Source organism: Corylus avellana, chromosome 2, assembly GCF_965113065.1.
Source record: "Corylus avellana chromosome 2, dhCorAvel1.hap1.2, whole genome shotgun sequence".
Classification (NCBI taxonomy): Eukaryota; Viridiplantae; Streptophyta; class Magnoliopsida; order Fagales; family Betulaceae; genus Corylus; species Corylus avellana.
In genome coordinates, this window is record NC_142491.1 from 15,464,450 (window position 1) to 15,491,647 (window position 27,198).

Consider the following 27,198-nt stretch of genomic DNA (forward strand, 5'->3'; position numbering starts at 1 on the left):
CGATTTCAATAAATGCGATTTTAAAAATTGCGTTTTTAAAAATTACGTTTTTAAAATCGTTACGTTTTAAAATCGCACAGGTATTTGGTAAAACCGTAAAATATGCTAAAAAGTACTTTTTTTATCAATTGAGTGTTTTGATAACATTAGCATATAATTGCGGTTTCATGACCAAATTACCAACAAAGACATTTCTTTATAACAGTAAAATAACTAACATTGTCTATAAGCCTCCATTTTTAACACCTATGCAAACAAAAGTATGACTTATAATTTGACATTAACTTTGAGTTTTCTACTTAGGCAATTATATATTGCTATATTACTTGTTTCTATATGCTTTTTTTTTTTTTTGTATTTTTTTTTCTTCAAACATATTCCAAATAGACATATAATAAAAAATACAAAAACAATCCATCAAATTAAACTAATAATGTTTATCAAATTTAACTATTACATAATTCACCAATAATTTAAATTAGTACTTGATAACTGTTTATTACCCATTAAAAAATATATATAAAAAATTATCACTGTTTATTACCCATTAAAAAACATATATAAAAAAAATATCACCAACTGTTACAGTGCAATACCCATTAAAAAATAAAAATAAAAATTCATCACAAATTGTTACTGTACATTACATTTTTTTTTTTTTAAAAAAAAGCTATAAAAAATCGTCACTGTGCACATCACTATGCAGTGCACACTAACCAAAGAAAAATCATCATCTTGGTCACTGTATAGTATTTTTTTTTTTAAAAAAAAAAGAAAAAGCCTCACATGATTACTGTACACGCACTATCACATTACTGTGCGTGTACAATGATCTATCACTGCATACTATGATAGATTGCAGATCACTATGCATGTACGGTAATCTAAATAAAATTTTGAAGAAAAAAAATCACAACTTTACTCTGTAGAAATGGTCGAAGAACATAAACGCATATATAAAAAGGCACAGTAATCATATAAACCACATAAAATATCACCGAATACCAAACAGTGGAAAGTTTTACAAAAGCAAAGGAATTATATGGAGAGAAATAAAATATTAAGGTGAGATTATTACGTGGTAGAGGGGCGGAGAGATGGACAACAGCGACGCACACTGCTATAGGGCGGAGAAAGGATGAACGAAACAGAGAGGATGAAGAAAAAAAAAGAGAAAAGAAGGGTTTTAATATATTTTAGGTAGGTATTCTTGGTATTTTTTTCATTCCTGCTCAAAAAAAGGTAACTATTGCGCCAAATATCTTTTTAATAGAAATAGTGATTTTGTTTTAAATTCGCACTTTTTCAAATAAGCACCCTCTAATCAGCTTATGAAAATCGCAGATTTTTTTGCGATTTTAAAATTTGCGTTTTTAAAATCGCAATCCCAAACACCATAAAATTGCGATTTGGTTTAAAATCGCAGATTATTTTTTTAAAAACGCACTCCCAAACGCACCCTAATACTACTTTATAATTTACACTTATTGGCACGACGTGTTTTAAGTAGTTAGAAAAAATTATTTAAAACACGCTACATCAATTGATGTGAAAATGAGTGTGATCAAGATCTGTAACTCTTTCAAATATTGAATATTAATGTGGGTTGTAATTTTCGTACTATGTTTATTTTTTCAATATATATATATATATATATATATATATATATATATATATATATATAATTAAATATTTGTATTCTACTTTCCATATACAATGTTTATCAAATTTTGTGATGTCCTTTCTTTTATACCTGTAATACTTCATTTTGGCTTTAGTTTGTGTCATGTGTTAGTGTACGCACGATAGAAACGGGAGGTGTCATGCGTTTTCAATTATTAATGTGGTTGCTAGCTTCACTTTGAATTTTTTGCACACAAAACACAATATCATCTTTTATTCATCTTTCAATTTCCAGTAATTTGATACCACGAGTCTTGATTTTTTTCCATTTATATATGCCGAGGACAATGTGTAATAGTTATCATCAAATTCATTAATCATCACCACCATATTGAAGAATTTGATCGAGTAATACCACTTGGTTCTGTTGGTTCCAAAAGTTTTTATAAATGAGTAGATGGATCACATGGGCTAACTGTTATTATGTTATAGAAATTAATTTCTAATGGAATAATTTAGGTAGGTTGTTAAAGGGGAACTTCAAACTTGGACCTCAAAGTACCCAAAAAACAACTATTTAGTGTCATCATCGGATCTATCGAATGGCACAATCAACGATTTAGTTTGATGACTGTAGCGGCCGACAGGTGGCTGCACACGGGCAATAACTTTGGATGGTTCGTGAAGGCGCATGTTAGTAATTAATGGGTCTTCCACAAATTGATAGATTTGTACCATGCAAACTTGATTATGGTTTTAGATTTTCAAAAACTGGTTCGAGAAAGGCTGGGAAGACACGAACAGCATTTGCGGAGGTGCGTGGCGGCAAGTGGACCACCTGAACAATGGGCTCGTTGGAGAGCATGCCAATAAAAATTCAAGTATGATTGTTGAAGGCCATAAAAAAATGGCGTTGATATCATTTAGAAATATATGATGTAAATAATTAGAAAGAGATAGAAGAGAATGGAAGCGAATAGAAAAACGATGAAGCATTAGGGCTATATCTTGTATTGAGTACATAATAATGTGTTACAATATATTGTTTGTATAAATAGGTATAGGAGTAGTGACCAAGAAACCCTTGACTAAGTAAGGTAAGGAATAAATTAACCATACAAGAAAATAGAATAAAGCAAAATATAAATTATTCTAATGTAGCAGAAAAGAAATTCGCACTTTTATTTTCTCTTTTATTTATCCTTTGGGGAAGAATCTCTTTTATGTGAGAGTGAGGTTTTGGTGTTTTGAGGTTTTTCCCATCGTTATTTTTGTACTCCATCATTGGTCAATGAATTTTTTTGTGCTCGCCTCTGCCTATAGACGTACCTCATATTAAAACAATAATGTAAATTCTAGCATTTTTGTTTGCGATTATTTATCGTGATTACGGTCTATTGCACAACACTTTCATTATCCTAACTATTTATATAAGGGGGAGCACATATGGGTTTAGGATCAGGATTTTTGGGTGCAACTACAAGACTCGATTTGTTTTGATAAATTTTTCATAGAAAATAAAAGTTAAAACTTGATAAAAAGTTCTATTTGTTTACTTGTATTCATTAGGAAATAGACAAAATATATACTTATGAGATTCAAATTCGAACATTTCAATATTTTTCAGCAACAAAATGTGTTTTAACCTTCACAAAAACCAAATCTTATTAATCAATATCATTTATTAAACATATAGATCAAAATTTTCAAATCGATGAACATATATATAAAAATTAGGAGTACTGTTAAAATAATGATGATGCAAAAATAAGCGGAAGCAATATAGAGAAAATAACAAGGAGAGTACGTGCATAGGAGGTGATCAAGTCGAAAATAGGGTTTTCATATTGTGCCTCCATTGGGGTAAGAAGAGTTGAAAAACCTCCGACTCATTAATTTCCAACTAAAAATAGTACCATTTTTGCTTTGCCTCTGTCTTCGAAATTTCGGAGTTGGGGTCGACAATGGAGATAATGGAATTTTTGTAAAAAATTTTCAAATCTAAATAGGATTTCAAAAATTCTTGTAGGGATAATCCAAACGAGATATATATTAGATTTTGTTTTTTGGTAGGGACCAAAAGGCCATTCTATTCATCTAAAATTTAATGGTGATTTTAAAAGTCACATTAACTTTAAGAGGATTTTAGGAGGATAAAAAGATGGTACCTAACATTACTATTCCAATTAAGTATTCCCATCAAGTGACAATACAAAAATAACAGTATTTTTTATTTTCTTAATTTTATAGGTGATTATGTGCCTGACTCATCGAATTAACGAAAAGCTCTATTCTACCATTTCAGTTGAAATTTAATAAACAAAAAAAAAAAAATACAATAAAATAGTTTTTTTTTTTTTTTAATTAATATATAAGGGAGGAAACTTATGGCTAAGAGTCTAAGATAGACTTGAATTAAGGAAAATCATGGCTAAATCTTCTAAATTTGTCTGCTTCTCCTCAGTCCTTATAATTATCATTCTTCTGACGAATGTGGGTAGGTGATTTTACACTTTTGTTACTCTAAATATCAAATTGCTAATATATATATATATATATATATATATATATATATATATATATATATATTCTGATCATGGTATATAAACCTATATGTAAACATTAACTTATTTTTGTCTTTTACAATTTGTTTATATGATGATGATGATGAGATAGCAGCCGGAATAGGAAAATGCAAGTTTTTAAGCAAAAGTTGGCACGGGAGATGCATTGACACAAGCAACTGTAATAAGCATTGCAGGGAGCTGCAGTTAGAGACAATGACCACTAACCGTAATCACTTGTACACTTCTAGACTTACGCCACATAAGCAACTGACTTTAGACTGTCACTAAGATTCATGCACTTGCACTCCTCGCAGATCAAGATGTTGAGGGCTTAGTTATCTTGTTCTACTCCTACATGTAGCCACACAAATTTAATGTTGTATGAATCCCAATAATTCTCAAGCGTGTGCTTGTTCACATCACTTTATAAAGTGGATAAACTTTTCATTAGGATGGAAAGACCTAAAGAGAGTATGACATGGAGTTTATATATATATATATATATATATATATATATATATATATATATTAGTGGGTTTGTGGACGGCCGCATATTATCCGCTCTGCATGCCCAATATCTATTATCCACCCATAAATGGGTGGATTTTTAAAAATCTTTCTGCTTGCCCGAATAAAAGGAGAAAAATTCGCCCATTATCTAATTTCCAGATAAACAAATTAGAGCGGGCGGACCAATTTAATCTGTAGTTTTGATGTTGATGCAGTTCTTTAATTCTGGTTGTTTAGGCCTCTGAGAGGCTGTGAGTTAGCCTGTTGTCAGGGCTTGTATTTGATGCTTAGTGCTTGGGAGGTTTGGTTTGCTGGGGTTGTTTTTTGTTGGTTTTTTTTGGTTGCAGTTGTATGTTGCTGCGGTTCTTTTCTGGTTTTAGCCTGGTTGTTTAGGCCTTTGTGAGGCTGTGTTTTGGCCTGTTGGCAAGGCTTGTATTTTGTGTTCTTTGATGTTTGTTTTGTGCTTAATGAAGTTGCTTATTCATCCAAAAAAAATTTTAAAAGTTTGTCTTATGCTATTCTTGTATCCTTCTAAAAATGAGGTGATTTTTAAAATTACCATCGATCAAAATTCAATAGTGATCAATTACAAGCTCAATGGTGATTTTAAGAGCCATATCATCCTTAGAGGAACACAAGAGTAACACCAGAGGGACTTATAGCATTACTCGCTGATCTCTAGCATTTGGATGAACCGATGAATTGGTTTTTATTAAATTTTTTTCTTGAGAATATTAGAACTAGTTTTTTTTTTTCACAAAATAATAATAATAATAGAGTTTATGTGAGACGCAATTATGCAAATAAATTTTGGGCTGCACCATCACATCTTTGAGCAACTAGATTCTACATGAGCTTTCTAACAATAATTTCCCAAATTACCAAGGTTGCTGTGAATTTCAATTTGGGCAATGCAGATAATTATTGTGCATCACAATCAAAGTGTCTCTACCTCATGTGTAAAGGAAACGAAGGCAAAATTTTGTCTTCAAAACCATATATTCAGTGACTCATATAATGAAGCTGATATATGGTTAGAGCATATCTCATAATTCCCTGCAAGACTTATTAATTACAATTTACTCCATATACACTCATAATTACATTACAAAATAGCTTCATTTTCTACTACCAAATTAGCATTGTCTATATGGTAATTATCACCTTATTCAATTTACATCTTAATCATTCAGTCTCTACAATAATCTTTGACCAAAGAACCATAATTCTATAAAAGTATTAATTGTAGCAATCATTTACTAAAATACTTGGCCTAAACTTAAATACTTAATTCCATTAAATTTATTTCAGGAGCAAATTTATATCTTATAACAAAATTATGGATGTCATCTTGAGAAAAAGTACTCGCAATAATACTTAACACAATCACCCAAAATACCAAGGCATTGACCGGCCAATACAATCTCACTTATAGGTAAATTAAAGTGATCAACATCTCATATATGAGTCTACCAAATGGGCCCTAAGAGTCTTTGCAATTAGTAGTTATGAGAAAAATATCCTTGTAACACTAATTGGTAGAACACTCTCATAGCCATAGTGATTCAGATCAATGCATTTTGAATGCACTAACATATTAACAAAAGTCTCCACTTTAATAATCAAGACAAATCATCATAGTTATTTGTTCTATTTTTTTTTTTTTTTAATAAAATATGCAATTTTATTGAAACTCAAATTACAAGTTATAAAAGAATTTGTGATTTAGATCCTCTTTGCATTAGTCACACTTAATGCACCTATATCAAATAAAACATAACTTGAGGATTTAATTCATTCATGAATAACAAATCCCCAAATCTCTGAATCTAAAAAATAAATCAAGTTCAAATTGATTTTTAAGGCACTAATTCTAACAAGAACATGATTTTTTGATTTTTTTTTTTTTTAAGAGAACATGTTTACTAAATGATCTAAAAATAGTTATTAAAAAAACTAAGAAAAAATACACTTTAACTCCTTGAACTATCATCTATTTTGTACTTACACCTCCAAATTTAAAAAAATGACATTAGGGCCTCCCATACTATTACTGTGTGTCAAATTAGATAGTTTTGCGCTTTTCTTTCCAAAATACCCTTAAATTTATTAAAAAATAACCACTCGAAAATTTTAAAATTATTAAAAAAATAAACAAAAAAAAATTGGGTGATCCTTTTCATATTAGCCCTTTTAATTTTTTTTTTTAAATGGTTATCTTATATATTTTTAAAGTTTTATTTATTAGTAACAATAACTTTAAGAATATTTTAGGAAGAAAAAAAAAACAAAAATATTTAATTTGGCACGCAATGATAATACGCGGAGCTTCAATGTCACATTTTAAAATTTAAAGGCATAAATTGTGAAATAAGTGATAGACAAGGGGCTAAAGTATATTTTTTCAATATAACAAATTGTGGGGGAGACAAGAAGTGAGGCAGTTCAGTAAGTTTCTCAAACTACGAAAATGGCATTTTAAGGGCAGTTCTGTAATATTGAGTTTTCCCTCTGCGTAATATTCTCTCTTCGAAAACAGAGGAGAGAAGAGAGAAGAACACAGAAGAGAAAAAATAACAGAGAAAAAGGAGGGAAGAAGAAGGAAAGAAAGAGAAGAAAAGAGAGAAGAGGAGAGCATATGGAGGAAAAGATCCGGAAAATATTTTGGGCGAAAGACCCACCCGAGTGCTTTTGAGTTCAGAACCCGGTTAATTATACTAGGGTTTTAGGCGGGTTTTAATATACCACTCTTCAAACACCACCTCTCTCTCTCTCTCTCTCTCTCTCTCTCTCTCAATTTGGAGCTTCTGAATCTGGCGGTCATGTGGAGATCACCAGCAATATCTTTTCTGGTGAGTTTCTGCGTATTTCTGTCTCTCACAGCTGTTTCGCTACACTCAATGAGGTTGTTCTATTACCTTGACCATTTTGATGATTTTTGTGATCTGGGTGGTTTGTTATTTTGTACAGGTTGGCCGGTTAACTCAGCTTGGAGTGGTCAGGGTCCAAACTTTGAACAAATCCAATTACAGTACTATGTTGTTGCAATCTCAGAAATCCAACCAAAGTGCTACACCAACAGCTGCGGCATCTTTTCAGGTATCTGCGATTTTAACAAATTCTTGCGATTGTTTTGTTATTAGTCATTCGAGTTATTCATTGCATTCTTTCGTTCTTAATTATTCTATTGAGGGCAGATTTGCTTTGGCATATAATTTTTTTGGTACTTTTTGTAAATTGACAGGGGTTTTGGTAAATTTTCTATTTCATGAAAATGTAATGGATTTGATTCATTCGATTGAATTGCAAAATGTTGTAGGAAGAATGCAACAGCCAAGGTACGAGTCGAGAGCATCAAATTGGAGAGAATGTTCCCAGAAAGGACAAGGTCAAGTTTCTTGTGAATACTGTAAGTATATAACCATTTGCAGTTTCTTTTTGTTTTTGACAATTGGATTTTAATACTTTTATTAATGAGACAAAGATATGTGAGGATGATTGTAAGATATTGCTATGAATACGATCCTAGCAAGAACTAACTCTCTTAACCCTAATGCTTAGTTTCAATGACGTGTATGAAGAGAGATAACCTAAAGGGCAATTAAGTAATTTTTAGGGTTTTCATTAGTATGTTCTGCTATCCATCTTAAACATGGATTTGACAATTATAAACGAGTGTTGAACAACTTCTGCATGTTTGGTTATTGGCCTTTGCCTGTCAACTTTTATCTATTGCTATTATTTGTGCATAACAGAAAGAATTGTTTGTTCTTGTACATGCAATGTATATTCCTGAGAAATGTCATGTAATGTTGCAATATATCACTACATTGCTGCATTAATGTGCTACTCCATTTTAATTTAGTGCAATCACAAGGTTTCTACTAGCTATATCATAAGATAATGTTTAGTGGTAATTTCCTCAATGGGTGTTTATCATAAATTTTCTTGTGATTATGTTAAATTAAATACTCCCTCCACCTGAAAATTAATATCTTGGTTTGGGAAGGTACAAATAGTAATCAAAATGTGTATCACTTTTAGAAAGTGATATACATTTTATAACATATCCCAAAAAGGGAAACAAGACATTTGCATCGGGACAAAAGGAGTATTATCTTTCCCCTTCCCTTCCATAATACTGAGTTGGTATTTTTCTTACATGCCTCTTACGAGGCATCTTTTGATAAGTTATTAAAATAACCACATTGTTGCAGCTTCTCGATATCAAGGACAGTAAGGAGGCTGTTTATGGTGCTCTAGATGCATGGGTTGCATGGGAACAAAATTTCCCTATTGCATCACTTAAGAGGGCATTACTTGCTCTTGAGAAGGAACAGCAATGGCATAGAGTTGTTCAGGTACGAGCAACTCACTCTCTCTTGTGTGTGTGCAAGCATGTGGTGCATGAGTAATTTATCAGTAGAAAAAAAGAATGAAGTATGCAATTCTGCATTGTTTTTTCATGGAAAAGAGGAGGAAGAGAAGAGATATCTTCCACAGTAAACGAAAGAAAATGAAGGGGAGATGACTATAAATAAAAATTCTCAAGGAAACTGCAAGACTGAAGTGAGGAAGGAGTCTTCATCCAATTAAAATTTCAAGAGTTTTTAGCACCTTCTCCATGTGTTTGAATCTTAATATAGTCTTATTGTCAAGTGTTTTGTTTGTAAATCTCTGTATTAGAACTTATTCTGGCCAGAGTAAGAGTCTTTATGTAGAAACACATGTTCATCACAAGGTCATTGACAATACTGATTTTCCCTACCTAATTTTGGTTTATGATTAATAAATACATTGGACAACCCAACATTCAATTGCTAAATGGGATTAAATTTAAACTATTTGTGGAAAGAGTTTGAGCATAGGTGGTGATATTTGTCTCCAACCTGCTTCCTTTGCTGTCCATGGCAAATTAGTTTTCTTAAATTTAATTCCTAGTTGGTTCTGCCATAATTGACTTGGATTTGGGACGTTATGTTCTGAAGTTATTTCAAGTGAGTAAAGAAGAGTTCGAATGGTATCAGGGTATATATTTAATTTTCTTTTTTCTTCACTAAAGGAATGAATCCTAGTTGGTTGTTTTGCCTAGTTATCATTGGTGAGAGTTAAAACATTCAGGCCTCTCGAATTGTTTATTTCCTGTTTGCTTACTTGGGGAAAAGGAAGCAAACATTTAGAAAAAATTATACATCTCATGTAATTTTTTGCAACTAGTGGCTAGAAAAGAAAGATTTTTAGATGTAAGTTAACTTCATAATTAATTCCCAAACTAAGATGGATAGCCATTATCGCATAGCTGTCCAACTTGAGATTTCTACCCTCTAATTTTTAGATAAAGGACATGTTCCATGGATACATTTGTATGGCTCTTAGAACTGGCCATGAGACATACATTCATTGTATCTTTCTACTTTGTTACTTATCAAAAAAACATTTGTGTGGCTCTTAGATTTAATGTTAAGGTACTTACTTATCAAAAAAAAAGAAAAGAGTTAATGTTAAGGTACTTATCAAAAAGATTTAATGTTAAGGTAAAGGAGTTCCTGTATCTAAAATGAAAAAGAAATGGTTTCTTTTGCTCTCTTGACTTACACAGGGAAGTTGCATGCTCGACCTAGCTATGCACACTTACGAACAAAATTGGGCATTTTAGTAATGGATAGCCATAACACCCCTGGGGCTCTTTTTATGGGTGGCAGGGCCGGCCGCAAATTTAGATGTTTTTAGTAATGGATAGCCATAACACTCCTGCGCCCTTTTTATGGGTGCCAGCCGCAGATTTAGGTTTTTTTTTTTTTTTTTTAAAGAAAATTGGGTGTTTTAGTAATTTTGGTTTCATTCAAGTGAGACCGTATGTGTTATCACTAAGGTAAGAAATTGGAATAGTTATTCCATTGTACTTTCTTTCATTCCCAATAATAGCTATTCATTTTCTTAATAGAATTTCCATTCTGCATACCAAACAGGCCCTTGAAGCATCTTCTGGCTCTAGGAATGCCTTCAATATCGAAAAGAATAGAAAAATGATCTGGGCATAGTCTAGGTGGTCTCTTTCTGGAGCAAATCAGGTCCGAGAACACAAGGGATCTATTGATTATATACCAGGAGGGAGGATCCCTATTGCTAGACCATGTAAAAGAGGAATATCCATGAGTCCATGCTTAGAAATAAAATCAGAAAACTTCAGCATAGCTAGGGCTTCACCTGATCTCTTACTTGGAAAATGACTTATACGCACAATACTATAGTACATAATCTCCATTTTGGTTTCCTACATCTGCCTTCGACTCATTTCGTTTTTTCTTCCATTTCTTGATATGTAATAATGCTGGGAACAGGTCATGTTAAGCAAGCTGTATCAAATTTGCATAATTTTGCATCATGCAAGTATTGTTCTAATCTTTCATGGGAAACTGGGAAATTCGGTATTTAATTATTTCAATTATATGTTAATTCATAAAAAGGATATATGAGACCAATCTCATTATGTTTCTTTTTTAACTTGTATGGCATAGTTATTTGTTAATCTTTTCTAGGTGATTAAGTGGATGCTAAGCAAGGGGCAGGGAACCACAATGGGAACATATGGCCAACTAATAAGAGCTTTAGAGATGGACCATAGAGCAGAAGAAGCACACAAGTTTTGGGACCAGAAAATTGGGATCGATCTACATTCAGTTCCGTGGCAGTTGTGCAAACGCATGATAGCTATATACTATCGAAATAACATGCAAAAGAATCTTGTGAAGGTAAACTTCTTGGTGTCTGCTTTAAATCATTTTCTTTTTGAGAAGCGAGAACATATAAGAAGTTATCATTTTACTCATATATTTGCCAATCATCTAATGCACATTTGCATTCCATTTTCCTGATTCAGAATCAATTTGTTTGCCTTCCTACTTTTATTATGAGTTGTAGAACTTAATTTATTAAATGGAACATGGTAAAAACATTCTGGTTTCTCTGGTTATATAATGTCTTGGAAAGATATGTCAGGCCAACTAAATATGATTCAATGTACATTACATTGTAAGGCTGGCAATGTCTAATGCAACCCAACACAAACTCAATATGAAATTAGAGGGTTAGGATCAAATCAAGTCAACCCGGTTAGACAGAATTAATAAACGAGTCAAATTTGTGTCAACCCGCAATTAACCCACATAACCCGTATAATTAAATTATATTTTTACCCTTAAAAATCCAAAGTATATAATTATGGTTATGATATCGATTATCAAATTGATTGTCATGAATCGAGTCATGAATGTGTATAATTGATATAATTTATGCTTGTAAGATATGAAATTATGTTAATTAGGTCAAATCAAGTATTTGTGTCAACTAAGGCTGTAATCGAGCCGAATATTAAATGTTCAAGCTCTGTTCATTTAATTTTATTTCGAAAACAAGCAAAGCTCGAGGTTATCACCGAACTAGTTAATTTGTTCAAGATTGACTCATTTATTTTTCGATCGAACTTGAGCTTGTTCACGAGCTGCTCAGCTAACCTATTTATTTCTTATATAAAGTAAAGATCATGATTGTTTATTTTTTCGTAAATCCATACTAAATATTAGTTAATTAATTATTGTTCCAATTTTATCATTTGAGTTAATTAAATAAATTAACTTGAATCTTAAATAATCCAATCTCGAGTTTATATGTATGTTTTATATAGTATGTATATGAATTCATTATGCACAATCACATGTATTTATACATTTACACACAAACACATATATATCTATATTAAGACTCACAATAACTACAATATAAGTTATATCTATTATATTAGGAAGAGAATTCATCTTTACTTGAGATGTTCAAATTGCGAAATTAAAATAATACGATAAAAAATAATAAAAATGAAATTATACGAGTTTATACAAGTCGAGCCAAGTTTATATGAGTATAGCTTGTTTAATAATCAAGCCTAATTTTGTGCTCAAGATTGGCTCTTTTTTAAACAAATCGAATTTGATCGAGTTTATATGAGCGGGTTATCGAACAGACTAGCTCATTTACAGTCCTAGTGACAACTCAACCCATTTGTATTAATAAGGTTGAAATGAGTTGAAACAGGTTGTGTTTGTGTCAATCCAACACGAATTGTTTATTAAATGAATTTTGAAAGTTGCGCCGAAGCATTTAGTTAAACAGTTGCGTCAGGTTTGAGGGATTTGACACAATTAGTTAAATGGGCCGTGTTCTTGTCAACCCCTATAATCGTATATCCATGATTCGACATGATGACTTATGAACCCGAATTTCCACCCTTGTTTTCTTGTTGATATCAATTATGTAAATTTCAGCAGCCATTTTATGGTTGAAGTAAAATGTTCTCTCTCTGGAAACCAAAGCCAAGAAAAAATGTGAAGGTAATTATAGACCGTCAACTGATTTATTCTAGCATGTGTCCTAAATGCAATGAGAGGAAGAACGCCTCCCACTTGAACCTGTTATCTTTGAAAGACCCGCTCCAAGTGAAGCCAACTGTGACGGAGGACTCAACAAAGAGCAAATGGTAATGCGTGGTGGCAGTGAATTCAGGGTTCAAGTTCAGCAAAGCAAATTGGTGCCATTCTTAACGAGGTGTTCCAGACCTGTGGTGATTTCATTGATGGCGAGAAAGGGCCTAAACTAGGGAATGCTGCAGACCTACGATGATGGCGCCAATGATGAGGACAATGACTTCAACGCACTCAAGCTCGAGCTCAATCTGGACAAGAACATCAAGGGCACCGTTGAAGCGCTGTCGTCTTTGTTTACCAACGACAGGATCTAGTCCCATGGCTGCTGCGGTGGCATGCGCAAATGGTAGCAGCAGTGGGAGTTGCTGCGACACAAGAATGCAGTGCTGGTGCAGGTGGCGGTGCGGGGAGCACCAGCACTGCTTGCTATCGCCTAGGTTTCTTTTCTTGGTTCCATTTTTCATGTTCCTCTCTAATTTTTTTCTCATTCCTCTCTTTTAAGCACCCCAAACTCCACATAAGCTCCTCCTTCCACCCACATCTCCGCCTGAACCCTCATCATCGCTGCTTGAAGCTTTTGTCCTCCTTCCACTCTCTTTGCCAGCCATTACCACTTCTTTCTCCATCGGTAGACTACCTCTGCTTAAATTTTTCAAGGGGTCCAGCTCTAGGTGTTGGTAATTGGGATTTCTTGGTTTTGAAAGAAACGAAAGTGATTTGAAATTGTATGTTTCCATGTTCTTAAAATGTGGAGGGACCTGGACTCCTGTGTATTCTTTTTACCAGGTTTGACTTGAGTGCACCAGTGTTCAAAGAAATTCGGTTTAAAATCAGTGGTTGTTTGTGATTTTCATCATAAATTTTGTTTTTTAGATACCCTTTTGAATTTTCTCGATACTCATTATCTTCTTTTGGATAAATTTGGTTCAAATAGTCGATGTACTCTGTAATGTGTTCTATTCGAATGCAAATGGTGACGATTTTTCTCTGAACAATATGCGCCTTGTATCTCCATCCATATAATTACTGCTGTGTATCCTTTTAGGAATTGCATCAATTCAGACAGACGGGTGGTTGTCAGGGGGTGGCAACGTGACCTCTGTTCTGGCACAGCTACCCTTATGTGGTTGACTTCCTCTACCTGATTCTTTTGTTGTTTTCTTAAATAATTCTAAACAGTGCGTTGAAATTCAACCAGGCTAAATTTTCTGTGAATACTACTTCACAAAAAATTCAACCAGGCTATATATTCCATTGTCAAGTGCAACATTTTCTGTGAATACTAATGCCCAAATCTGACCCATGGTACTACTTCGAACAAAGTGGTAGTTTGGAAAACGAGTTGTAGTGAGTCATAATTTACTGTATAAGTGCATGAGTGGTAATAGTGTTTTTTTTTTTTTGGGGGGGGGGGGGGGGGTAATTAATGCGTATGTGTATAGTAATGCTACACACTCCTACTTTCCCACATCCATTTCCACATTCCTTTAGGTTGCTCTTAAAACCACCATTGGATTAAAATCCACAAAAGATTCACATCCCAAATCCAATAGTGGTTTTAAGAGCCACCTAAGGGAGTGCAAATGAATGTGGGGAAGTGGGAGTGTGTAGTATTACTCAAAAAATAAAAGACAAAGGGTTAAAGATCCTGTGGGGAGAAAAAAGAAAAGGGCTGAAGGGTGAAGGTAATGAAGTCAGGCTCTACTTCACAGTAGTGATGGAAAGATAGAAGGGATGTGATAAGTGAGTGGCTTGTTAGGAGGGATAAAAAGTAAAAGGTAGGGAGTGGCTTAATGTACAACTTAACAAGTGGATAAATATGTAAAAGCATAATGCCTCTCATCATTTTTTAGAAGATAAGGGTACATGGACTTGGTGCAAAACACCTGTTCTTTTTCTTTTTTCTTTTTTGTCCTCTTTTTGGTTCATTCCAAGAAATGGAAAAGTACCAATCCAACCATCACTTTCCATCCTTCCCATTATCTGTTTCACCAAGTGAAGCCCCAAATGAAAGCTATAATATTTACTAAAGTGTAATTAATAAGAAGATTTGAATGATACTGTCCCCATTAATAGTTTGTTAATAAAAATTAACAATATAAAATTCAATAGTTGTTAGGATTTGTTGTTTATCAATAATTATAGCAAGTCCCACTCACCTTTGGCAGAAGTGAAAGAAATAGTTGAATGCTTATCTATTCTCATCTTACACAGTTATATACGTTTTAAGATGTAGTGTGCTTTGAGGACTTACTAAGTTGATCTTGTTCCTCTATTGAATAAATTGCTAAGAATCAACTACTCATATTATGTAATACTGATGTATTGTTTTCATGCTTGCATATGAAAGCTCTTCAAGGACTTGGAAGCTTTTGATCGAAAGCCTCCAGAGAAATCAATAGTGCAGAAAGTGGCAAATGCATATGAGATTTTGGGCTTACTTGAAGAAAAAGAGAGGGTGCTGCAGAAGTACAATCATCTTTTCACTGAAGATGCATCCCTCAGGAAACGTAGGAAAGCCCCACCTATGAAAAAGAAGAAATAAGGGAAGGCCTTGTAGACCATGTTTGAGGCGATCATCCCTTCCTGCAGCGACGACAATTTACAGCAATTGGAAATTATCAATGTTTGCAATGACGCAAGATCAGATAGCCACCCTGGTAATGCAGAGAAATTGAGACAATGTCCAATCCTAATGTGTTGTAAAAGTGTCGGCAAATCTTTTCCCTTCTGGCAAAGACTCCAACTGTGGTATCTATTAAAAAAAAAAAAAAAAAAAAAAAAAAAAACAATGTTTGGAGGTTCATGCTTAAGCCGTCTTTCTTGTCGTTCCCTTGAGTCGAATCAGGTTGTCAAAATTGTCAATCTGCAGTCTCCTATGGTTGAGAGACCAATTTTCCACCGCCTGTAAAGCAACCAAAACAAAGATTTTAAGTTGCCGCATTTTTCGGAGCTTAAAGATGGAAGAGAAGTGAAGAACCCTATTCATTTTGCCAGTAGACAGTTGTTTTGTGGTAACTACTAAAGATCTTCTGCTGATAATTTTTCTTGTTTGGCTTGGCAGCTCTTCTAGTGCTTCACATTCTCGACACCTAAAAGTTGCAGATTTTGCTGCTCGCAGTGGAACTAGCGAGTTTCTTACTTCTTGAGACTCCGAGACAAGTGTAAGAATTTTAAGTGCTTCATGGTATTGAGACTCCGAGACAAGTGTAAGAATTTTAAATGCTTCATGGTATTACTTCAAAACATGAGTTACTTTACAGGCCAACCATTTCAACAGAACAAAATATAACCCAAGAATTGTGACTCTTGTAAACATTTCAAAACATGTTTATTTTGCCAAATAGTTTGATAATACGACAAGTACCCGAATACATAAGAGACGTTTTGGGTTGGGCCCCGGGGATTTTATCATTAAGCATTCTACCAATAGTGCAAGATCATGTGCTGGGTTTAAACTCTTGAATGAGGGTCATGTATACAGTGATTGCTGATATCTTGAACATGTACCATTCTTTTTCAACTCAACCCATTTCTCCCAATATTCATGCATCATCCAATAAATTTTCTGCCATTCAAATTATATCTCAAAGGTGCATTTGCAACTGCCATATTCTCGACTGGAAATGGGCAACCACTCTGACATAACTCAAAATGGGTGCATTAGGGTTTTGCTATTAGCCTAAAGATGATTTATATCGAGTTGTTTATTATATCCGAAGGTACAAGACATCTCAATTTTTACCAAATTATTAATTCATAAGTAATTTAAGAAAACATCCCAATTTAAATTATATATATATATATATATATATATATATATATATATATAAATTGTTGATCTTGTTTCACTTTTCAGGACAAATGTTAAGATTCCAAAATTGAATGGTAGGAACAAGCAAATGCTCATTACATTTGGATACTTAGATTTGATGAGACCAGTAACCCCAATGTTATGGACATTGATTTCACAACTACCCTAATGTTTCCCTTGACGAAGCCTACTGTGACAAAAGAATTGTAGATTGCTTTTGCTTTCAAGAAAATACGACATTTAGTTTGAGTGAATTTACAATGCTTTGTTGCATCAGCTTATTTGGATGTAAAATGTTTTCCATCAAAAAATATTGTTAATAAATTTTTTAAAATATTCTTCGGTGTTTGGTTTATATGAAAAAGAGGTGATAGAAAAAATGCCCAGTGACTTTTGGCGACATCTGATGAACAACGTGGCAAATCCCAACAACCTCTAGTGGTGGTTCGGCGAAGGTTTGACGATGGTTTAACGATTTGAGAAGGAGAAGCTCAAAATCAAAAAATTGTCTATAGTTTTAAAGAAGAAAAATCATTTTACGAAAATTAAATAAAGTTTTCCGAAAATGGTTTACAATTACGAAAATTATATCATCACAAGAAATATCAAGTTTCAAATGAATAACTAAGTTTTCCCTCGTTGCTTCAGCTCATTCATTACAAACCATTTATACCAACAACACCACTAGAGTTCTCAATACACATGGAAAAAAAAATTAGGACTCGACATTTTAAACGTTTGTCATGAACCACAAAGCAGAGATCCCACTCATTCATTGTTTATGTAAGATTCATGCGTCGCTATTTTCCAGGCAATTTTCCATAAGCATAGGCAGCATAACTCTAGTCAGTCCCAATTGTTTGCAGTAAAAAGGTAAAAAGAGAGCCTGCAATTTTGCTCTGCTGTTTCCAATTACTGCAAGAGACCCTTGGTTCTTTTCAAAAGCTTTTCCACAGTACATACACAAATTGCTTTTGCTTTCATCAACAAGCTTCAGGACCTAAGAATCCTTGTTTAGTTCCAGGGAATCCAAAAACTCAGTTGTCCCAAACAAATTGAAATACATTCCTAACTAGCAATTGAATTGATCACATCTTTACTCCGCCTTCTAGGCATCTCCTCTTGTGCACCTGTTGCTCCTTCCTAGTATAAAACAGATGGTGGAAGCCAAAGTGAGTAGGATATGGGAAAAACTATGAAATGAAGTATTTGTTTGGTGACCACAGCCCTTGATAACACTCTTTCAAATAGCACTTATTGACTTGCTCGTATAACGTTTAAACCAAAAAAAAAAAAAAAAAATCAAACTCACAAGAAGAGAGTAGGAATGGGCACAAGTGTCGGGTACAAATCCAAAACAGCAATACAGCAATGGCAATCTCCTTTGTAGCCTATGACCTACATTGAAAAGTTAAGGACACTGTGACAGAAAAATTCACTTCTTCATGTAGACAGGTGTAAACCACATTCACATGCATTTTCCTATGGTTCTTTTGTTGCTAAAAACTCAAAAACAAAAACAAACCTAAGATTCCAATACATTTAAGGATAACAACACACCCATAAATAGATAGATCAAAATTTAAGGGCAATTTCACATGTCTAGGATAATTGTTAAACATGACACATATTCTAACCGAAACATCAGTTGCTTATAGCTGATAACAAGACAGGATAAAGTCAATGTTGTTGTAATGTGAATCAACAACAAAGAATAATTAGACTTTGATCGGTTCAAATTGAATTCAATAATACTTCAAGTTCCCTTTCTATATCTATTTGGATGCACAACATGTCCTACGATTGTAAAAGTTACATGAGCTGTAAAACATACCTCTTCATATTCGAAATCATCATCTTGGCAAAATATAATCCCCTCACGTTCTTCATCCTCACGGACCTTACCTATCTTGTGCAATAGATGACCATAAAAATGTAACAAGATGAAATCAATTACATTTTCTAAGCACTTATCAAAAAAAAAAAATTACATTTTTTAAGCAATGAATAAACCAGAAAAATAAAAGAAATATTACCATCAGTATTCTTTTCATGATCAACATTTTCAACATTGAAAACTTCGGCTTCAACCTACAAGGGTGTGATTCCATATTATTGGACAAAAAGTACATATGCTCCTGGCTTGGCATTTAGGCTCGGAGTTTGAGATTTACAAGGTTCTTCCTCTTTTTTCTCAAGCCAACAGAGGCACTTTCTTCACAAATCGAATACTCTGCATGGACACTATCAATTGAATTACTGAATATGATAGACCATTAAAAACTATCCATAATATGGCTACTATCACAATATGGACTCCAACATTACCAAAGGATCAAAATTTAGTTACTTACATTTTTCTAAGTGGTCCCAATAATCACTGAATCTCTAATAGTCAGCAATATATAGTAATGAAAACTTTTGGTCACTGCAACAATTTAACAAACACTTCTATGCTGTTATGTGAAGGTCCACAGTAATTAATGAATTGCAGAGTGCTTTCGCTTTCATCAAAAACAAGTTTCAGGACCTATCCATCAGCTACCCCAAACTAAGTCTTATACTTGTGACAAAATAAATTTCAAGATCCCCAAGGAAAAATAATTTAGTCACACAAGACACCAGGATTTAACGTACGTGGTTCAACAAGCCTACATCCATAGGCGAAGGCGACCAAGAGAAAATTCAATATAAAAAAAAAAATGGAGTTCAAACAATAACTAGGAGAAAACTACTCAAAACCCAAAACCCCAAATCTCACTCTCACACTAAAGAGAATTATAACCAAAAAAAAAAAAAATCTTCCCCAAATTCTCTAAGCCGTGCAGCAATAAAATTGTGAAAAAACTGAATGAGACACAGTGTTTCACCTTCTCGTTCTCCATGGATTTTGAACTCCCGAAAACAATGTGTGGATTAAGAACATGACAAGCTCAAATACAATACAACCAGGTATATACAGGACACTGGACAAGGTTCAATCTCCCACACAACATTTATAGATATGGCAAAAACAAACCCGACTCTTTGACATACTTTTTATAAAAATGCTTAAGCTGTTTTGATGCTCACAACAGCTTCAGAAGAACTTTGGCCCGCCCTCGATGATCTAAAATTGTTAGCTTCTCAAGTCCACAGCTCTTGCAATCTGCAATTTAATACCTAAAACCGTCAGGATGATCAAAAAAGTCAATGACACATCATAACTTTTTACACAAACAAATATAAACAGAATATACACAAAGAGACTCTCAAATAGAACTGATTTTTTTGTTCAATCTCTCTCAGACACACACACTCTTGTTTGTATACAAATTTTTTGAAATATGATATAATGAAATTATAATTAATAATTCAATTAGGGAAAGGTGATAAGATTAGATGAAATTATTCAAGTGGGATAATTAATATACAAACTGGATAATAATCTCAGTGCTTCTGCAATTGGTCACAGGGAATTGTTTAGCAACACCTTACACTTGGAGTAAAATATGTTGAAAAAAAAGGGGCCTATGAGTGGAGCTGTGCATACCTGATCCCCTGGATCTTCACATCTTTTGGGGCCTTGGCACCCAAATCTGGATGCTCTCGAACACTCCAATCACCTCCCCTGTCTCGGGCTTGCTGTTGCTCCTCCTCCTCTACTCTGCCTCCAGCAGGCAATGCAACCGCTCTATCATAACCGGTTGAGCCACCCCTTCCCTTTGAGCCCAGCAAAGACGAGCCACGGTAGGATGGCACCAGAAAGTCTCCTCCAAAACTCTCCTCCACCCCTTCCCTTTGGATTCATATAATGCAAGAAAACAAAGAATCAGAGGCAATCAAGGTTACGTGAACAGTAGCCATCACCAATAACATATTTTGGGGGATTCGTAATGCTGATTGGTAGTGGTTTGTATAAGGGATTATAAATAGATTTACAGATGAATAGGGGCTTGAAAGAGGTCTAATGCAATGGTGACTGAAATTAGGAACTAAAGCCCAGAAAACAAAGAGAAAATCAAAACAAGAAGATGAGCAACAAATAAATAGTAAATTAATCAAGTTCGCCAATTAATTCTATAATACCACAAGACTTAAATAGAAGCATAATCCTAAAAATGAAAAGCTAATAACTCCCAACTAGAAAAAGAAAAAAGATTCCTAATCACTAAACAATCTATGTCCTGTATCTTCATTGGCTGCTACTTCTAGCTCATAGCAAGACAGGGTGTAGGATCATAACCATCCTATTGTTCTAAAAATTTAAAAATTGTGACTGAATTTATTAAAAATTGTGCCCACCTATGCTATTGGGAAAATCGTTTCGAGTATTGTACCCATTCTTCATTCGGAATTGCTTGACTTGAAACCAGGACATTCATTTTGGAATGGAGGGAGAAATCAAATCATCACAAAGTGATCAAGATTAGGAAGATATACAGGACAATGGTCGAGGTTCAATCTCCCACACAAAATTTATAGATATGGCAAAAAGAAACCTGCCTTTTTGACATACTTTTTATAAAAGTGCTTAATCTGTTTTGATGCTCTCGGCAGCTTCAGATGAACTTTGGGCCACCCTACAATCTGCAATTTAACACCTAAAGATGTCAGGATGATCTAAAGTAGTCAATGGCAATCATAACTTTTCACACAAACAAATATAAACAGAATATACACAAAGAGTCTCTCAAATAGAACTGATTTTTTTTGTTCAATCTCTCTCTCTCTCTCTCTCTCTCTCTTATCACACACACATTTGTTTGTATACAAATTTTTCGAAATATGATACAATGAAAAATCAATTACATATTAGAGTATGACATATAAACTACACGCTACTGAATCAATATTTTTTTCCCTCCAATAAGATTACATGGGACAGTGACCCATGAATTAAGATGTTATTCATTCAAATTTTAATTGATAACACCAATGCAATGGAATGCATTTGATTCTTTTGTACACAGATGCAAGATCAGAATGAGACGTTTTTCCATTTTCTGGTCCAAAGCTCAAACATATTGGAAAAAAGGCTTGATAATATGATTTTATCTTGCTATTGGCGCAAAACCACACAGAAAAAACATTTCACCAATCTCAGTTCACTAGAAAAACGTTCACTATTCTTGTGTCCGTTAATGTATTCTTTGATTGAGGAGGAAACGACACAAAGAAAAAAATCCAGTTACATACCTTTTTGTAATGATTCGCAAATCTGTATTGACCAGCAACATGCAATTAGTGGTGAAAAACTCAATGGTCGAAAGCCTTCTCTCTCTGCTTGGTCGTTTGGGCATTTTAACAAACACTTGTGATACCGTTAACTCCAACAAGAATAGTCGCACGTTCACCAAACCGACAATAACAGCAGCAAGAGAGTTTTCCAACCAACATTCAGAAGACAGTCAAAGGAGCCTTCCGTTATGTGATGGAGACCCAAAATGCATGGGAAATCAAAGAAGAGCCCCAACCAAAAGAGTTGTCTTACCAAACATCAAAAGCCAATTCTACGGTCGTTAGACTCGTGATCTGATTCTCCTCTTCTGGTTTTGGGTCATAGATGAAGTTACCATCAATTTTAACGAGAGGAATGTGGGCTATCTTGTTCCAGTCTCGTCCTTGATCTTTCTTGCAGCGTTCTTTCAACAGAGGACAGTATGCAATATGAAGTTGCTGGAGTGTGGGAGGCAGACCATCCTCTGGAAAGGATGTGAACTTTTCACAGCAAATGATGCGAAGATGCAAGAGTGAGGGAGGCAGACCATCATCTGGAAAGGACATCAGCTTTTCGCACCAACCAATTTTCAGAGTTTGAAGAGAGGAGAGGTATCGAAGGCCTTTGGAAGATAAGTATTTCAAATTCGGGAAGTTACTGATGATGAGGGTGGTTAGAGAGGCAGGCAGCATCATCTCTTGAAAGGATTCCAGATGCGGACATCCACCGCTAATTTCAAGATGTTGAAGAGAGGTAAGTCTGTGCAATCCCCACTCAAGCAAGGCCTCAGTTATGTTGCAATCTCTGACTTCAAGTGATGTTAAGTTGGGGGAAAAACCTTCATCCGGAAAGGATACGATGCCTGAACATTTTTCTATGCACAATTTTTGAAGAGAGGTGATGTTGTGTATGGAGTTGGGTAGGGCCTGCATATTCTTACAATCTTGAATCCTCAGCGTTCTAAGGTTGCGAGGAAGCAACCCTCCGTCAGGGAAGGAAACAAGAGTTGAGCATCTCCAAATCTGAATATGTTGTAGATGGCTAAGGCTGTGTATGCCCATGGGTAAGGATTTAAGGTTTTCACAATTCCAAATATAAATTTGTTCAAGAGATGAGCTGTGATGGAACGTTTTCGCCACTGACTCTAGCATTTCACAATTGTGAATGTGGAGGTCTTTAAGTGTTGCAGGAAATTCTTCGCTAGATGTTAAGGATTTGAGGGATGGACACGTGGCAATCAACAAGTACTCAAGAAGAGATGCGATGCTACTGCTGCCGTTGGTATCATCCTCGTCCACCAAAATCACAATATTATTGCAATAACGTATCTCTAGGCGCTTTAGAGTTGGAGGTAGCTGGCCTATTGCAATGTGCGTCAGCGAATCACAGTTAGTAATATAAATACCCTCAAGAAACATGCTGTTGTACACCAATGCCTTTGGCAATGATTCTATGGGACTGCGTGTGGATGACATACCCTGTTGTGGCTGCTCTTTTACTTCTTCTGCCACCAAAGAAACTAGTTTTTGACAACTGAAAACCCGCATTTTACGAAGACGGGGGAGGGGTTGTAGTAATCCAACATCATTTGACCATAAAGGCATTGGCTCCTCACAATTTTTAATTATTAGATCTTCTACATTCATAAACCTTTCTACTGGACATCTAAATTCTAAAATTGTTGATAGAGAGTTAGAGTCTAGTGAGGTGAAGTCCACCTTACCTTTGCGCACCACCCCTTTTGATTCTTCAATTTCTAGTTTGCAAAGCTCCGGAAAGCTTGAGATTGGAACAACCAATTGCTCGCATCCGTTTATAACAATATTTTGTAGTGAAGGAAGGTGGTTTGGTAACGTCCCCAACAGCTTGAGACAATTTTTAATAGAAAGCTCACGCAGGTGCGGGAACTCCCCATTAGGGCTCCACTTCTCCCATTCTTCCATATCCTCGAAATGCAAAGTCTCCAAAGATCTAAAGGCTTGTGAGCAACCTTCCCCATTAAATTCATGACCAACATTCTTCACACCGGCCATGCCTTTAATGAAAAGGTGTTTGAGTAATGGTAGTTGGCCGACTGGTGGCAATGATGTGCACTTTCTACAATTTTCAATCCTTAGGAGCAACATATTAGGAAATGAATTACCTTTTAACCAAGTTGAAAATTCTATACCACCATAGCACTTAATAGCTAGCTCTTTCAAAGACTTGTTTGGATGTAGCATGTTAAGTATCTCTAATTCACTTGTTCTGTCTTCTGACTCATCAATGTTCCGACTCCATTCCAAACACAATGCAGAAAGATTGAGCTTTTCAATTAACTTAGCATCACTGGATTCAACGACATTCTCCAATTGTGAGATGATGAGTGACCCTCGAAGATGCAACAAAGAACCTAGCTCTTTTAACGTGAAGCAATTGCCTTTTCCCACAATTACATTAGACAATGTTTGGAGACAAGTTAATTTACCCATTTGAGGAGGCATTCCTTTCAGTTTATCTGCATTGAGAATGTTGAGGTGGCGCAAGCTAACTAGGTTCCCCAACTTTAAAGGCAATTCCTTTAGATAACGACATCCCTTCAATATCAATGTCTGTAAGTTGCGAAGAGTAGTTGTTGATTTAGGCAAGCCTCTAATATTAGTGTAAGAAAGATCAAGGTATCGTAGATGCTTTAAATCACCAATTGAATTCGGTAGCTCAACTATGCAGTACCCACTCAAAGAGAGCACCCTTAAACGTAGTAATTTCGGCAGCAATTTAAGAGGAACATCGTGAGTCAAATAACAGCTTTCCATCCTAGGTAGCATAAGAGGCATGAAGGTACGTAGACACGTGAGTTCAGAAAAAACCTCAAACTTTTTAGGGCCATCAAAATAGTCACCCAGGTATGACAAATGCCGAACTTTTTTAGAAATTTGTCCTTTGTTGATGCCCTCAATTCTATCTTCCATTCTAAAGCATATATCTTTTGCAACCCACTGAGCCAAATCGTTGATGAGGTCATGCATCACAAATCGTGATTTCTTTGTACTTGATTGTTGGAAAAAGGACCTTGATAATAGATCGCAAAAATACTGGCTACCCAAATCTTCCATTTGCTCATCCCCTTCTTGTTGCTGAATTAGACCTTCTCCCATCCATAATAGAACTAGTTGCTGCTCTTCAAATTCATAGTCCTTGGGAAATATTGAACAATACGCAAAGCATCTCTTTAAATGTGAAGGCAGGTGGTGATAGCTCAACATAAGAGCTGGAACAATTTCATTTTTCTCTTCTCGTATATTCCAAATCTTGCTCTCCAATACACCCTTCCACCCATCACGATCCCGTTTAGTGCGTAGGAGGCCTCCGAGGGTTTTTGCCGCCAAAGGCAAGCCTTTACACCTTTTAACGATTTCCTCGCCAATATCTTGAAGGTTTGGATGCGCACTAAAATCGCTTGCCCCCAATGCATGTTGGGTGAATAAAGACAAACAAGCATCATTTGATAACACATGCAAATGGTAAGCTGGGACGGTGCCTGTCGTTGATGAAACTCCCTCATTGCGAGTTGTAATGACAATTGTACTTCCCAGAGCCCCTGTTAGGAAAGGAGCACGTAGGATAGTCCAGTCATGGTATTTCTCATTCCAAAGATCATCCAGAACCACTAGAAACTTCTTGCCTTCTAGTTTCTCCTTGAGTTTGACTTGCAACCAATTTTGATCTTTTCCATTACAATTCTCAGAGGTTAGAGATTGTAAAATTGTTTTTGTGACTCTCTCAGCATCGAAATCTTCAGAAACACAAGCCCATGATTTTAGATCAAAAAGGCCTTCCACTTTTTTATCATTGAATAAAAGCTGGGCAATAGTTGTCTTTCCTATACCCCCCATACCGAGTATAGGAATCACTGAGAGTTGAGCATTCCTACATTTTTCACTCAGCAACATTTCAAATAGAGCCTCTTTATCACTGTCCCTGCCATAAACATGCGGCTCAGTCACTACAGAAGTTGGTGCCATAATCCCTGCTTTCCTATATGACCTCCCATCGGCAGTTCCTTTCAATAATCTCAATTCATCTTCTTGAATCACCAGATCGTTGAATCGATTGGTAATTTCAGTGATCTTTGACTGTAGCCTAATGTTGATCTTAAGAGCATGTGGAGTCAAACCAGTACAACAAGTAGGGATGAGGTTGCGTACCTTACTTGTGCTGGCTTGATTTTCTCCCTTCAATTCGTGTAGCAAAGCTTCCGTGGCGAACTCATCAAGTATATCCTCCACATCGTAAGCCAAGTCTCTAAGATCATCCAGCCACTGTTTCACTGCCCTCTCAGTATGTTGCTTCTGGTCCGCATCATCAAGCACGGCCTCAATTCTCGACAACGTTTTCTTCCACTTTCCCAGCTTTTCTCCAAGTCCCTCGTATCTACGTGCAAACTTCAGCAACTCCGGAGACATGAGTTTTTCAAACAACGCTTGGAGGAACGCAGCAAGGAAAATCTCTCCTACTGCCATAGTTTTCTTTGTGGAAAGGAATATTGAATCACGGAAAGATGCAAAGATAGCAAAGCTCTCAAACGCAGAAGTAATTGCAAGAAAGTTGCAAAGGTTTCTTCTGTGAAAGCTTGAAGAGTCTCAAAAGTTGTAAACTGCAAGAAGTGGAAACTGCTAAGAAGAAGATGGGACGTTTGTGGGTGCGAAGTGCATGCTTTTCTTCTATCATGATTACTTGGACCCAATACGCTATAAGTCACATCATTCTCATCACAACCGCTGGATATATATATATATATTTTAAACATAAATCAGTTTCATAATCAGGATTAGAAAAGACCCGCAGTGCCATTAAAGCTCATCCTGCAAATCAAATTAAAGAGCTCGCCTCTAAGTAGATGCTCAATCATGGTTTCAACAACTTGTTACTGCACAAAGTAAATGAAAATAAAAAATTAAAAAAAATTAAAAAAAAAAAAAAAAAAAAAAAAGAAAAAAAATAAAGCAAATAATTCTTATTTGTAAA

General features: G+C 35.0%; 2 protein-coding genes across 9 annotated transcripts; one reads left to right on the top strand and one right to left on the bottom strand.

The window, feature by feature from the left end:
* The first annotated feature begins 7,135 nt into the window (after positions 1 to 7,135).
* On the top strand, positions 7,136 to 16,445 carry LOC148587405 (pentatricopeptide repeat-containing protein At4g18975, chloroplastic-like). Of its 3 annotated transcripts, XR_015911396.1 has the most exons (7): positions 7,137 to 7,552; positions 7,671 to 7,799; positions 8,020 to 8,109; positions 8,918 to 9,061; positions 11,240 to 11,452; positions 15,528 to 15,837; positions 16,242 to 16,445. XR_015911396.1 is itself a non-coding variant. In XM_088513083.1 (6 exons), exons 1-6 carry the CDS (start codon positions 7,523 to 7,525, stop codon positions 15,720 to 15,722), a joined length of 801 nt encoding a protein of 266 aa, XP_088369209.1. In that variant the 5' UTR covers positions 7,137 to 7,522; the 3' UTR covers positions 15,723 to 16,445. The 3 variants fall into 3 exon arrangements, 2 of the variants coding, with proteins under 2 accessions (XP_088369211.1, XP_088369209.1); XM_088513083.1 differs by having other exon boundaries at positions 15,528 to 16,445; XM_088513085.1 differs by lacking the exon at positions 8,918 to 9,061 and having other exon boundaries at positions 7,136 to 7,552; positions 15,528 to 16,445.
* Positions 16,446 to 17,601: 1,156 nt separating this feature from the next.
* LOC132167305 (putative disease resistance RPP13-like protein 1) lies at positions 17,602 to 26,848 on the bottom strand. 6 transcript variants are annotated; one of them, XM_088513079.1, is made up of 9 exons: positions 22,170 to 26,848; positions 21,490 to 21,560; positions 21,276 to 21,335; positions 20,524 to 20,769; positions 20,028 to 20,139; positions 19,028 to 19,235; positions 18,826 to 18,896; positions 18,304 to 18,389; positions 17,602 to 18,134 (listed from the first exon to the last, which is right to left on the bottom strand). In XM_088513079.1, exon 1 carries the CDS (start codon positions 26,691 to 26,693, stop codon positions 22,461 to 22,463), a length of 4,233 nt encoding a protein of 1,410 aa, XP_088369205.1. In that variant the 5' UTR covers positions 26,694 to 26,848; the 3' UTR covers positions 17,602 to 18,134; positions 18,304 to 18,389; positions 18,826 to 18,896; positions 19,028 to 19,235; positions 20,028 to 20,139; positions 20,524 to 20,769; positions 21,276 to 21,335; positions 21,490 to 21,560; positions 22,170 to 22,460. The 6 variants fall into 6 exon arrangements, with proteins under 6 accessions (XP_088369205.1, XP_088369207.1, XP_088369206.1 ...); XM_088513081.1 differs by lacking the exon at positions 21,276 to 21,335 and having other exon boundaries at positions 19,028 to 19,224; positions 20,064 to 20,139; XM_088513080.1 differs by lacking the exon at positions 21,276 to 21,335 and having other exon boundaries at positions 20,064 to 20,139.
* Positions 26,849 to 27,198: the final 350 nt, after the last annotated feature.